This window comes from Dipodomys spectabilis, unplaced genomic scaffold, assembly GCF_019054845.1.
Source record: "Dipodomys spectabilis isolate Male_0828 unplaced genomic scaffold, ASM1905484v1 ptg000030l, whole genome shotgun sequence".
In the NCBI taxonomy this organism is placed as follows: Eukaryota; Metazoa; Chordata; class Mammalia; order Rodentia; family Heteromyidae; genus Dipodomys; species Dipodomys spectabilis.
Window position 1 is genome coordinate 1,855,948 of NW_024870707.1, and position 13,071 is coordinate 1,869,018.

General features: G+C 46.4%; 1 protein-coding gene across 1 annotated transcript in view; it reads right to left on the minus strand.

Annotated features, from left to right (window-relative positions):
• The window catches only part of Mtch2 (mitochondrial carrier 2), a 28,064-nt gene extending 17,048 nt beyond the window's left edge, over nt 1-11,016 (minus strand). The window contains exons 1-4 of the mRNA XM_042676063.1: nt 10,851-11,016; nt 8,084-8,168; nt 7,824-7,930; nt 172-198 (exon numbers count right to left, since the gene is read on the minus strand). Of these exons, the coding sequence (XP_042531997.1) occupies nt 172-198; nt 7,824-7,930; nt 8,084-8,168; nt 10,851-10,937 (306 nt within the window). The 5' untranslated portion in view covers nt 10,938-11,016. The remainder of the gene's footprint in view (nt 1-171; nt 199-7,823; nt 7,931-8,083; nt 8,169-10,850) is intronic.
• Nucleotides 11,017-13,071: the final 2,055 nt, after the last annotated feature.

Genomic DNA, 13,071 nt, shown 5'->3' on the forward strand with positions numbered 1-13,071 from the left:
GACAAAGATTTTGGTGTGTTTAAATTCAACTGTTCCAGTTGGTGGCTACCTTAATAAGCCAACACGCCACTGCAATGAAAAAGAAAGTATCTGGCTTTTCCTAAAGAGGTCCAAATAGTAGTAACTTTGCAAAAGAAAGGAACTCATGCCTAGAAATCATCTTCAACGTACCTCAGGTTTGTCCAGGTCCTGATAGTGCTACAAAAGAAACCAGAAGAAAGGATTGTTAGGGATATTACGTATTATATGAGAGGAAAAAAAACCCAACACTCTTTTGGCAGAAAACTGCTGAATTTTTTCCTGCAAATCCGTAATATCTTCGGGGAGCACATGGGTCTTAACTCAGGCCCTGTGCTTGGCAGTCAAGTGGTCTGCTACTTGAGTCTCCAGCTTTCCAGCTCGTTTCTATTTCTAAATAATCAATTGGAAATAAAAGTCGAGATTTTTCTGTATGTGTGTATATGTGTGCATGTATGTGTGTGCACCGTACTGGAGCTTAAACTCAGTACTTGGGTGCTGCCATTTTTTTTTTAATACGAAGAGTAATTTATTTAGAAGCAAAAGGCAGAAAGCAGAAGTATAAGTGGGAACAGGCTTTGCAAAGAGAGAGGAATTCTGGCTTGGGTATCCCTCCCTTAGCTTTTTTGCTTAAGGCTGATGCTCTACCATTTGGGCCACAGCTCCACTTAGAGATAAGACTATCATGATCTTTGTTTCTTAATACTATGATCCACAGATCTCAGCTGCCTGAGTAGTTTGGATTGTAGGCATGAGCCACTCATACCCACCTGTCTCTGAGATTTTATTGCAAAGTTCAACAATAGTCGGCAACAGGAGTAAGCAAATACTCATAAAAACTCTTATTTGGGGCTGGGAAGGTGGCTCAGTGATAGAGCGCTTGCCTTGCATGCATGAGGCCCTGGGGTCGATTCCTCAGCACCATATAAGCAAAAAGAAAAAAAAAAAGCCGGAAGTGGCACTGTGGCTCAAGTGGTAGAGCGCTAGCCTTGAGCTGAAGAGCTGAGGGACAGAGCCCAGGCCCAGAGTTCAGGCCCCACGACCGGACCCCCTCCCAAAAAAAAACCTCTTATTTAAAATGAAGAAAAGAGGCTGGGAACGCGGCTTAGTGGTAGAGCGTTTGCTTAGCATACATGAAGCTCTGGGTTCGATTCTTCAGTACCACATAAACAGAAGAAGCCAGAAGTGGCACTGTGGCTCTCAAGCGGCAGAGTGCTAGCCTTGAGCAAAAAGAAGCTCAGGGACAGTGTCCAGGCCCTGAGTTCAAGCCCCAGGACTGACAAAATCAATCAATCAATCAAACAATAAATGGAAGAAAAGGGAAGGCTGGGATGTAGATGAATGACAGAGTCCCTCTTTAGCAGAGGCAAGATCCCAGATTCAATCCCAGGATTACAACAAATAAACCACAACAAAGCCACCTCCAACAAAGGAAGAAAAATGTAATCCTAGAACATTATTTGCTAACCATGTATATTGAACAGAAAATAAGGAAATAAGAGTTGGTAAGAACAGCCTGGGAAAAATAGTCTCTTGTGGAAAAAGCAGAACAAATATCAAATTAGGGCAAGACTGTCTCTTCACTGCATAAAAAAGCAGAGCAGGGTGCAAAGTTTAGATAGTCAAAACCCCTTCAATTTTCCTTTTGGATTGGTTCCTAAGACAAGCAAGATTTCCTCCTCTTCCAGAGAAGAGAATGTGAATACCACCAAGTCCAGACTATAGTGGAAGAAGAAATATAACTGGGAATACTTTAGAGATAGAAAAAGGGCTAAGTAAAAGTAAAGTATCAGACAATCCAGAGCCTTACTGTAGACAATTAAGTTTATTGTTTTCTAGTCATATCAGATAAAATAACAACACCTTTTGTGAAAATTACTTTCAGGGGGAAGATAGAGGCGATCAAAGCATCACATATACACATACATATACACATGTGGAAATACCACAGTGAGACCATTAATTTGCAGAATTAAAATGAATAATTCTTTAAAATAAATGAAGTAGCTGGGTGCTCATGACTCACACCTGTAACCCTACTTACTCAGGAGGCTGAGCTCTGAGGATTATGGTTTAAAGCCAGCCTGCGTAGGGAAACTCTGTGAGACTTTTTTTTTTTTTTTTGGGTCCCGTCATGGGGCCTGAACTCTGGGTCTGGGTGCTGTCCCTCAGCTCTTTTAGCTGAAGGCTAGCACTCTACCACTTGCCACAGCGCCACTTCCGGCTTTTTTCTTTTTGCTTATGTGGTGCTGGGGAATCGAACCCAGGGCCTCATGCATGCAAAGCAAGCGCTCTACCACAGCTACCTCCCCAGCCCAGTCTGTGAGACTTTTATGTTCAATGAACCACCAGGAAACTAGAAGTGGTAGAATGCAAGCCTTGAGAGAAAAAAAGCTCAGGGAAAGTAACTAGGCCCTGAATTGAAGCCCCAGGACTGTCACAAGAAAAAAAAAAAAAAAAGCAAAGCAGTGGGCTGGGAATGTGGCTTAATGGTAGAGTGCTTGCCTAGCATGTATGAAGCCCCAGGTTTGATTCCTCAGTACCACATAAATAGAAGAAGACAGAAGTGGTGCTGTGGTACAAGTAGTAGAGAGTTAGTCTTGAGCAAAAGCAGCTCAGGGATAGTGCCCAAGCCCCAGAATTCAAGTCCTAGGATTGGCATGTGCACACACACACATGCACACGAGTGCACACACACGAGCACACACACGAGCGCATGCACACACACACACACACACACACACACACACACACACACACACACACAGAGGCCACAGGTAAGACTTAGAGATACAGCTCAGTAGTAAAGCCCTTTAGTGATGGGGGGAAAAAACACAAAAAAACTTGCCTTAGAAAACACTTGTGGGGCTGGGAAGGTGGCTCAGTGGTAGAGTGCTTGCCTTGCATGCATGAGGCCCTGGGTTTGATTCCTCAGCACCACATAAGCAAAAAAAAAAAAAGCCGGAAGTGGTGCTGTGGCTCAAGTGGTAGAGCCTTGAGCTGAAGAGCTGAGAGACGGCGCCCAGGCCCAGAGTTCAGGCCCCACAATCAGACCCAAAACAAACAAACAAAAAAACTTGTATTACAAGTTAAAAAACTGGTTCAAAGAAACAAATGAATGTTGATGTTTTGGGGTTTTTTGGTGCTGTTACTAGGGATCAAACTCAGCCTGGGCACTGTTCCTTAGCTGATTTGCACTACCACTTGAGCCATAGCTCCACCACTTGAGCCATAGCTCCACTTCTGGCTTTTTGGTGGTTAACTGGAGATAGGAATCTGACTTTCCTGCCTCAGATCTCAGCCTCCTGCATAGCTAGATGACAGGTGTGAGCCACTGTTGCTTGGCTGTTTTGAGACAGGGTCTCGCTATATAGCCCAGGGTAGCCTCGAACTCTTATAATCTTCCTGCTTCAGCCTCCTGAGTGCTACTATTCACAGCTCATTTCTATATTTTAGAAGGACAATCCACATTTTATTGACATCTGCCTTTGCCATATATATGGATTCCCAGAGGATGAGGAATAATGAGCTCTGGAGGACTGTGAACATAAGCAAAAACTAAAGTAAAATCTAATATGCTTTAAGGTTAAAAAAAAACCAACAACAAACCTTCAGCAGTTAGACACTGTATATTTTAATGATGGAGGTCAGCCAAATGCTGAGGCCTAGAGTTTAAACCCCAGTACCAGCAAAAAAATAAGATAAAAGGGGTTGGGAAGGTGGCTCAGTGGTAGAGTGCTTGCTTTGCATGCATGAGGCCCTAGGTTCAATTCTTCAGCACCACATAAACCAGAAAAAGCCAGAAGCGGTGCTGTGGCTTAAGTGGTAGAACACTAACCTTGAGCTGAAGAGCTGAGGGACAGCGCCCAGGCCCAGAGTTCAAGCCTCATAACCAACAAAAATAAATAAATAATAAGGTAAAACCTAATACACCATGGATTGTGAACCTAAATAGGAGGTCTGGTTATCCTGAGCAAGGGACATCTGTGTGGGCTAGAACTTATGTGGTTCTCCCTTCCCTTCAGGACAACTGTGCATCTCCATGGCTCTTATTAACACCAGATTGCTCCCTTCTCTGAATATGCGCAGACTTAAACTTCTTTCTTCAGTGTTTCTAGCTTCTCTTCCTGCAATTCCCATCTCTTTTTTATTTTTGTGCTGGTCCTGAACTCAATGCCTGGATACTGCCCCTGAACTTTTGTCCTCAAGTTGGCATGCTAGCACTTGAACCACAGCTCCACTTCTGTTTTTTTTAGTGCTTAATTGGAGATAAGACTGTCATGGAGGTTGGGAAGGTGGCTCAGTGGTAGAGTGCTTGCCTTGCATGCATGAGGCCCTGGGTTCAATTCCTCAGCACCACATAGGCAGAAAAAGCCAAAGTGGCTAGCGTTGAGCTGAAGAGCTGAGGGACAGCCCCCAGGCCCAGAGTGCAGGCCCCACGACCGACCAAAAAAAAAAAAAAAGACTGTCATGGATTTTCCTGCCCCTACTGGCTTCCAACAATGATTCTTCGGTCTCAGCCTCCTGGAGCAGCTAGGACTGCACACGTGAGCTATGGGGGCCCAGCCCATCTTCTCAAGTTCATTCTTGGGGACAGAGAGCACTAACAACCATAACCTCTCTCCCACGCCTAGTGCAGAAGCCTCATCACTCAGACTGTGTGACATATTCCTGACAACTGGTGCCAGCAACTCCAGAACTCTTCCAGCTGGCTGTGACCAAAGGCAGGACAATGGGTATGAGTGTATTAACTTCGAGGCAGGGTTGCAAGGGCCACTGTGTCTGGACATGGAAAGGCTAAAATATTACATGGGTATCCTGAAACTGGCGGCAGAAAAGCTCAAGAAGCCAAGAGCATGTATTTATCATAGACACAAGTCCCTATGGGTTCTACATTGAAACATGTCCATTTGCAGACCATTTGTGGGCTGATATCCTGCAGTCCATTCGCATCTTCTTTGTCTTCAGCTCCTACATCTCTTTTTTAACTGTATTTCTTTTCCTTTTTTGTTTTTTGCTAGTCCTCAGGCTTGAACTCAGGGTCTGGGCACTGTCCCTGAGCTTTTTGCTTAAGGCTAGCACTCTTCCACTTGAACAACAGCGCCACTTCTAGCTTTTTCTCTGTATGTGGTGCTGGGGAATTGAACCCAGGGCTTCATTCATGCTAGGTAAGCCACATTCTCAGCTCTTAACTGTATTTTTTTCTTTTTTGGTCTTTTCTTTTTTGGTACTGGGGATCAAATCCAGGTCATTGCACTTGCTAGGCAAGTGCTTTGCCACTGAGCTACATCCCAGTCCCTACATCTCTTTTTATAAGTCTGGGTCCACAGAGGCCCCTGGGAAGATTGCTCATGTGCATGTCCAGGGGACCAGGAACAGCTCAGCAGCCTCACACTAGGTGCCTCTATTACCGGACCTGGGACAGCATTGTCAGGGACAGCCTTCCCGACCCAGCAGGGCACAGAAGCATCAAGTGTTAACCCTGGTTCTCATGTGGACACACATATCCAGGAAGAGACTGAAGATGCTGAAGGTTTGATAGAGTGTGGAAGTGAAAATCAGAGCCTACTACTTGTTCCCTTCAGCTTGTCACTCAAGTTCATGAAGGCTTTGGCAATTTCACCAAGAGTGATCAGGAGTAGTCACTGCAGACTTTTGGGTAGGGAGTTTTGAATAGGGTGTCGAATAGCTTGTCCAAGCCAGCAACCAGCCCAGGATCTGCAGCAGGTGCACGACAGACTGCTCAGTGTCCAGCTGGCCCTCCATCTTAGAGGAGAGCAGTCAGACGGGAGTAGCATGTGACAGAAACTGTGAGGGACCCTGGCTGACTACACACAATAACGCATCCAGGCCACCTTCCCTGTAGTGGACTTCCATCCTCCATGTTACCAACCTCTACCAGCTGGTGCGGGCAGGGAAGCTGTGGAGAGGGGTGGGGCGAGGTCCTGTCCCCTCCCACCATTGTTGACTTGATCAAGAACATTTTAATAAATATCTCAAACATACAGTTTTGTTTTGTTTTTTAATTTACCTACTTGTCTACCACTAGGATATAATGTTTGTCAAGAGCTGGGCATTTGTATTGAACTATGCCCCGGGTCAGTAGGACACACACATTCAGTAACTGGCCTGGCAAATGGCCTCTATGGACCCTTAAACTTTTCCCTTTTTTTGCTTACATGTATTCTTAGAGTGGCACAAAGCTTAAGTTCTACCTCTTAATCTTTTCCTTTCAAAAGTAACCACTAGGGCTGGGAATGTGGCTTAGAGTGCTTGCCTAGCATGTATGAAGCCCTGGGTTTGATTCCTTAGCACCCCATAAACAGAAAAAGCCAGAAGTGGTGCTGTGGCTCAAGTGGTAGAGCACTAGCCTTAAGCAGAGAGCCTCAGGGACAGAGCCCAAGCCCTGAGTTCAAGCCCCAGGACTGGCAAAACAAACAAACAAAAAAGTAATGACTACCCTGACACTGATCATTTTTTTTTGTTTTGTTTCATTGGTCATGGGGCTTGAATTCAGGGCCTGGGCCCTGACCCTCAGCTTCTTCAAAGGCTCAAGGCAAACATTCTCCCACTTTGAGACACAGGGGCACTTCTGGTTTTCTGGTGGTTACTGGAGATAAGAATCTCATGGACTTCCCTGCCTAGTCTGGCTTTGAACTGCAATCTTCAGATCTCAGCCACCAGTGCTTGGCTGATCATGTATTTTTTTTTTTAACTTTAAATTTACACAGTAGAACACATAAGTAGAACAGTACACAAAACAGAAATGAACAATGTTGTAATTATAATTAAAAAGCAAATATAACCACAAAATAAGTCAAGAAAAATCAGTGCCCAGACCCTTCTTCCTCTTCACATAACACGTAAGATGGTTTTTTCTGGTATCAGTGATGGAACCCAGAGCTCTGCATATGCTAGGCAGGCTCTCTCACCACACTATATCCCCAGCTGGTATTTTTTTTTTAACGTTTTTTTTTTTGTCGGTTGTGGGGCTTGAACTCTGGGCCTGGGCGCTGTCCCTCAGCTCTTCAGCTCAAGGCGAGTGCTCTACCACTTGAGCTACAGCGCCACTTCCGGTTTTCTGGTGGTTTATTGGAGATAGGAGTCTCACGGTCTCTCCTGCCCGGGCTGGCTTTGAACCGCGATCCTCAGATCTCAGCCTCCTGAGTAGCTAGGATTACAGGTGTGAGCCACCAGCGCCTGGCTTTTTAAAAAAGTTTTTAATAGGGCTGGGAAGGTGGCTCAGTGGTAGAGCGCTTGCCTTGCATGCTCGAGGCCCTGGGTTCGATTCCTCAGCACCACATAAGCAGAAAGAAAAAAGCCGGAAGTGGCGCTGTGGCTCAAGTGGTAGAGCGCTAGTCTTGAGCTGAAGAGCTGAGGGACAGCGCCCAGGCCCAGAGTTCAGGCCCCATGACCGAACCAAAAAAAAAAAAAAAAAAAAAAGTTTTTAATAGAATATGTTTTACTAATCCTAAAATTAGAATAAAGTCAGAAAAAAAAGGGTATATTTTGATCAGCTTCTTCCTTCTCTCAGAGAAACAAACTCAACTATACAGGTGATCCCATCAGTGTAGTTAATTTCCACTCAAATGACCGTCTCAGAGAATTACTTCATTCTGCACAAACACTCCTTGTTTGCCAAGGAAGAATAATGAGAGCGTTTTCCAAGAAAAGAAAGGGATCAGGGCTATACATCTATCTTTGAAATTGTTCTCAACAATGGAACAAATTATGCTCCAAAATTAAGTTTGGTTGCATTTAAGGCACCTCAAACAGATGGGAAGATAAACTGATTTTTCTCTTACCTGTAAAACTTGGCTATGGACCACAGTTCCAAGGACTCCTGAACACAGTCTTGGAGTTAAGCCTGTGAACAAGCCACGCTTCCCATCGATGCTTGCAATGTGCTGAGCTAAGAACAAAGTCAGAGATGTAAGGTATAGGTCAAAGAGATGGTTACAAAGAAATTTCAAGGCAACACTGCCTTTTACACATTTTTTTCTTGGTAACTTCAACCTAACAGTCCCCTGCATCATCCAATCCCAAACAAATCAAAGACACCTACCATAACAAAAGAGACCAGGAAGCTGACATACTTGCCGCCCAAAAATATTTCGTCCTATTGTTGGAGGAAGAGGCTCATATCCCACCTTGAAAAGCAAAGGAATACATCAAAACTATGCAATAGTGTCAGGAATGCCTTGGTTGGAAGGTCCTGAATAAAGAAAAAAAAGTCAGATTTATACATTTTTTGGTGTGTTTTGGGGGAAGGTTTGAGAAAGAATCTAACTGTGTAGCCTAGGCTGGCCTCAAATTTACCATCTCACCTAGCCTCCTGAGTGCTGGGATTACAAGTGTGTACCACTACATCAGTTAGGCTTAGATATCCACTAAGCCAGCATCAACTACATGTCTGGATAGCTAAATTCACTTAGGAAATAATTACAAGCTAGGTTCAGGTTAAATGAACAGACTGTCATTAACAATTTAATGAATGCCATTTTATAAAAAAATTAATGGTTACTATTTGTATAATATATTCAGGATTTTTTTTGAGTGCTTTTATTTATTTTTTTGGTCGTGGGGCTTGAACTCTGGGCCTGGGCACTGTCCCTCAGGTCTTCAGCTCAAGGCTAGCGCTCTACCAGTTGAGTCACAGCACTACTTCCGGCCTTTTCTGCTTATGTGGTGCTAAGGAATTTTGAACCCAGGACCTCATACACACAAGGCAAGCATTCTACCACGGAGCCACCTACCCAGCCCTATATTCAGGATTTTTAGTTTGTTTTTGTTTTTCTTTGGTGCCAGTACTGGAGCTTGAACTCAGGACCTCAGGCTCTTTGGTAGGCTTTTTAGCTCAAGGCTGGTGCTTTACCATTTGAGCCACACACTTTCTATAGGGCAGTTTTTGAGTCTCCACTGTTACAATTCTTTAACCTGTTGAAACTCCTGTCTGAATTCCCTAAAAGCACTTCTGGAGCAACTATTTTAAAAACTGAGTACTTGGGAATTTCATCAAACTCTGGAACACTTGGCAACATACATGTTGTGAAATCAGAACAGATATTCAAGTTGTTGAGGTAAGAGCTCTGAATGTCACTAAAAATCTGTTGTCTGGGGAACTACTGAATAGTGGGTTCATACCAGCTGCCATGACAGACATCATCTGGCCCCAGACTTGCCACTTCTGTTTGAGACATCACAGTACATTTCAATCAAAGGCTTTATTCTAGGTTGAAATCACTTATTTACAGTAGCTTTTTTTTGTCGGTTCTGGGAGCTGAACTCTGGGGCCTGGGCGCTGTCCCTCAGCTCTTAAGCTCAAGGCTAGCACCCTACCACTTGAGCCAGTGTCACTTCTGGCTTTTTTCTGCTTATGTGGTGCTCAAGAGTCGAAGCCAGAGCCTCATGCATGCAAGGCAAGCACTCTACCACTGAACCACCTTCCCAGCACAACAATAGCTTTGAAAGTAGTATGGAATCTGAGTCCACACAGATCATTTCAGAAACAAATAACCTGGATTGCTTTGGTAGCTCATGCCTGTAGCCTAACAACTCTGAGGATCTGAAGATTGTGGTTCAAAGCCAGCCCTGGCAGGAAAGTCCATGAGACTCTCCAATCAACCACCAAAAACCTGGAAGTGGAGCTGTGGCTCACAGGGAATAGTGCTAGCCTTGAAGAGGAAAAAAAAAAAAAAAACCTCCAAGGACAGCTCCTAGGTCCACAGTTCAAGTCCCAGAACCAGCACCAAAAAAAAAAAAAAGTAATACAGCTCTTGCCAGTGTCTTGTGTAATTTTTACAGAAAGGTAGAGAATAGAGATTTTAAAACATGTTTTCCTTCCTTGGCACAATGAACAAATTATAATCAATGCTCAATATCTAAAAAAATGAACTTGCTCATCACTGGCTAACTTAGAAAAGCAGTTGAAAAGACTAAAGTGTACCATCAGCCCAAACCTGGCCTACATGGCTGTGGATGTATTAAGATACCATTTAAGGCTTATTTTACAGTAGATTACAAACTAGGGGTAGGTGAGCCTAGACATCAGGGAGTGGAGTGCTCATGCTTAAATCGGTGAAAAACTCTGCGCGGAACTGATTTCCAGGTTGGACAGAGGTGATTTTCATTGTCATGTACACCACAGGAGCTGCTGCCGGAAAGCCTCAATGGACCGCTTCAGAAAATTGGACTTCATTACCACTTCTGAATGAGCTCCTTGTGTGTGGGTGTGAGTGTGTGTTTGTATCTGGAGGTATTTGGGTGCTAAAAAAATAGAAATAAGAATTACATCTCTGAACAGAGCAGCCGCAGTTAACTAGTGAGGAAAGGAAGGAAGACAATGTTAGCTCTCCCCTATCATTTCCAATTTGTCTCCAACTGACCACTTCCCGTCTGGCACTGGGGTTTTCATTTGTGTGTTTTTCGGTGGCAGGGGGAGGGGGGAGGGAGGAGGGGCAGGGGGGGAGGTGAGGGGAAGGCTCATCGGAGGAGGGGTGAGGAGGGCAGCTCTGGGTGGCGACCCGCCAGGATCGGCCTCGGGGAAGGGGACAACAAAGTTGAGAGGAGGCCGGGCAGGGAAGGGTGGCAGTTGGCTACGCGAGAGGGAGCGGGCCTCGCCGCCCGGAGAGGAGGCCAGGGCTCGGGGAGGCCCGCGACGGCGGCCGCCGGGCGGTGGGAACCGTCCCCGCGGGGAGGGAAAGGCCAGCGGGGCCGGGAAGGCATCACCCGGGCGGATGGAGGCCCGTGGAGGCTGGCGCCGGCCCCGGGCGCCGCGGGGAAGGGTGAGCCCACAGGGCGCCGGCGGGGCAGGGAATGGCGGCGACTCATACCTGGATGAGCACTTTCACGTACATGAACGGCTGGGACAGGATGGTGAGACCGGAGCCCAGGAGCACTTGACTGGCCGCGTCCGCCATGATGGCACCCGCGGACGGACAGACAGATCGAGCCACCAAGCGACCAAGCCGGTCCCCGATCACGTGCCCGGGCCGCCGGCTTCACTGGCCCGCCCGCGGCGCGAGCGCGCGCACGCACGCACGCACCGGCGCGCGCCGCACCCCTCACACGCCCAGTCTCCGCCTACTGCCCCGCCCAGAGAAACGGCAGGCGCTCGCGAGCAAGCGCTGGAGTGGGGTGGGGTCGGGTGGGGGGGGGCGGGGAGGGAGCGAGGATTCTACGCGCACGCGTCTTCCGGTGGGACGTGCGTCCTCCACTTGGAACGACAGTTTCTCTTACGCGTGCGCAGACCGGAAGTGTCCAGAGCCAGGCGCCTCGGAGTGGTAATGGGGCGGGAAGTGACCCTGACGGCCTAGGCAAGGTCGGAGGCCTGAAGGAACATTGAAAGGGAGCCGGGCGCCGCTTGTAATCCTGGCCACTCAGGAGGCTGAGATCTGAGGATCGCGGTTCAAAGCCACCTGGGACAGGAAAGTCCGAGAAACGTTTTATCTCCACTTAACCACCAGAAAACCGGAAGTGGCGCTGTGGCTCAAGCGGTAGAGCGCTCGCCTTGATCTGAAGAGCGCAGGGACAGCGCCCAGGCCCAGAGTTCAAGCCCCACGACCGACCAAGAAAAAAAAAACATTAAAAGAGGCTCTCTTCCTCACCCTTTGGATGTCCTCAACGCCCGGTTCGAGGGGCTCTTCCTCTTTTAACCATCTGATGGCCAACAGACAGTCAGGTGTCTAATAATGAGTCATGTACAGCTTGATCGCCTAGCATTCGTCCAGTTAATATTCCCGGGGCTGGGAAGGTGGCCCAGTGGTAGAGCACTTGCCTAGCGTGCATGAAGCCCTGGGTTTGATTCCTCAGCACCACATAAGCAGAAAAAAGCCAGAAGTGGCACAGTGGCTCAAGTGGTAGAATGCTAGCCTTGAGCTGAAGAGCTGAGGGACAGCACCCAGGCCCAGAGTTCAGGCCCCACGACTGGACCCAAAAAACAACAACACAAAAAAAGACAGTACTACTACTTATCTCTCAGAGACTTTATTTTTGTCATGGGGCTTGAAAGCTGGGCCTACGTGCTGTCCCTGATCTCTTCAGTGCACGGTGAGCATTTTACCACTTGAGCCACAGTGCCACCTACAGTTTCCTTCCTGGGCTGGCTTTGAACTGTGATCCCCAGATCTCAGCCTCCTCAGTAGCTAGGATTACAGGCGTGAGCCACTGGCATCTGGCTTTACGTTGCTTTTTTAGAAGTCCCTTCTTCCCCAGTCCCTAACTTTCTCTCTCCTTCCTTCCTTCCTTCCTCTTTCTTTCCCTTCCTTCCTTCCTTCCTTCCTTCCTTCCTTCCTTCCTTCCTTCCTTCCTTTCCTTCCCTCCCTCCCTCCCTCCCTCCCTCTCTCTCTCTCTCTCTTTCTTTCTCTTGCTGTCTCTCTGTCTCTGTCTCTCTCTCTGTCTCTCTCTGTGTACTGGGGTTTGTACTCAGAGTCTTTCTCTTTTAAACAGGAACTCTACTATTTAAGTCATACCCCAAGCCATTTTGTGCCAGCTTTGGGGTTTGAACTCAGGGCCTCATGCATCCTACCACTAGAATCACACCTTCACTTCTGGCTTTTTGGTGGTTAATTGGAGATAAGAGTCTCATGGACTTTTCTGCCCTGGCTAGATTCTGACCCAGATCCTCAAATATCAGTCTTTTGAATAGCTAGGGTTACAGGCATGAACCACCAGTGCCTGGCTTTTAGGGCTCTTATGAGTTTTGAGTGAAATTGTGCACAGAGAAGAATTTTTAAAAACTATATTGAAATACAAATATTAGTTTTATCTAATATTGCCCTGTACTTAGCATAGAACTAGGAAACACTGGGAGGCAGCTTGTAGATCAGATGGGCGTTGGAATCATCCAGTGGCTGTAATCCAGATCCTGCCTCTGCCAGTTACTGACTCTGTGACCTTAGGCAGATCACATCACCTCTTTGTAATGTTTATGACTACCCTGTTTAACACCCAAAATGTATAAAATCAAAAGAGAAAAAAAAAAAACAAAAAAAAAGGAAAAACCCAAATAGTATCTTTTAGAATTATAAGAAGCAAGTTAATTTTTTTTTTTGT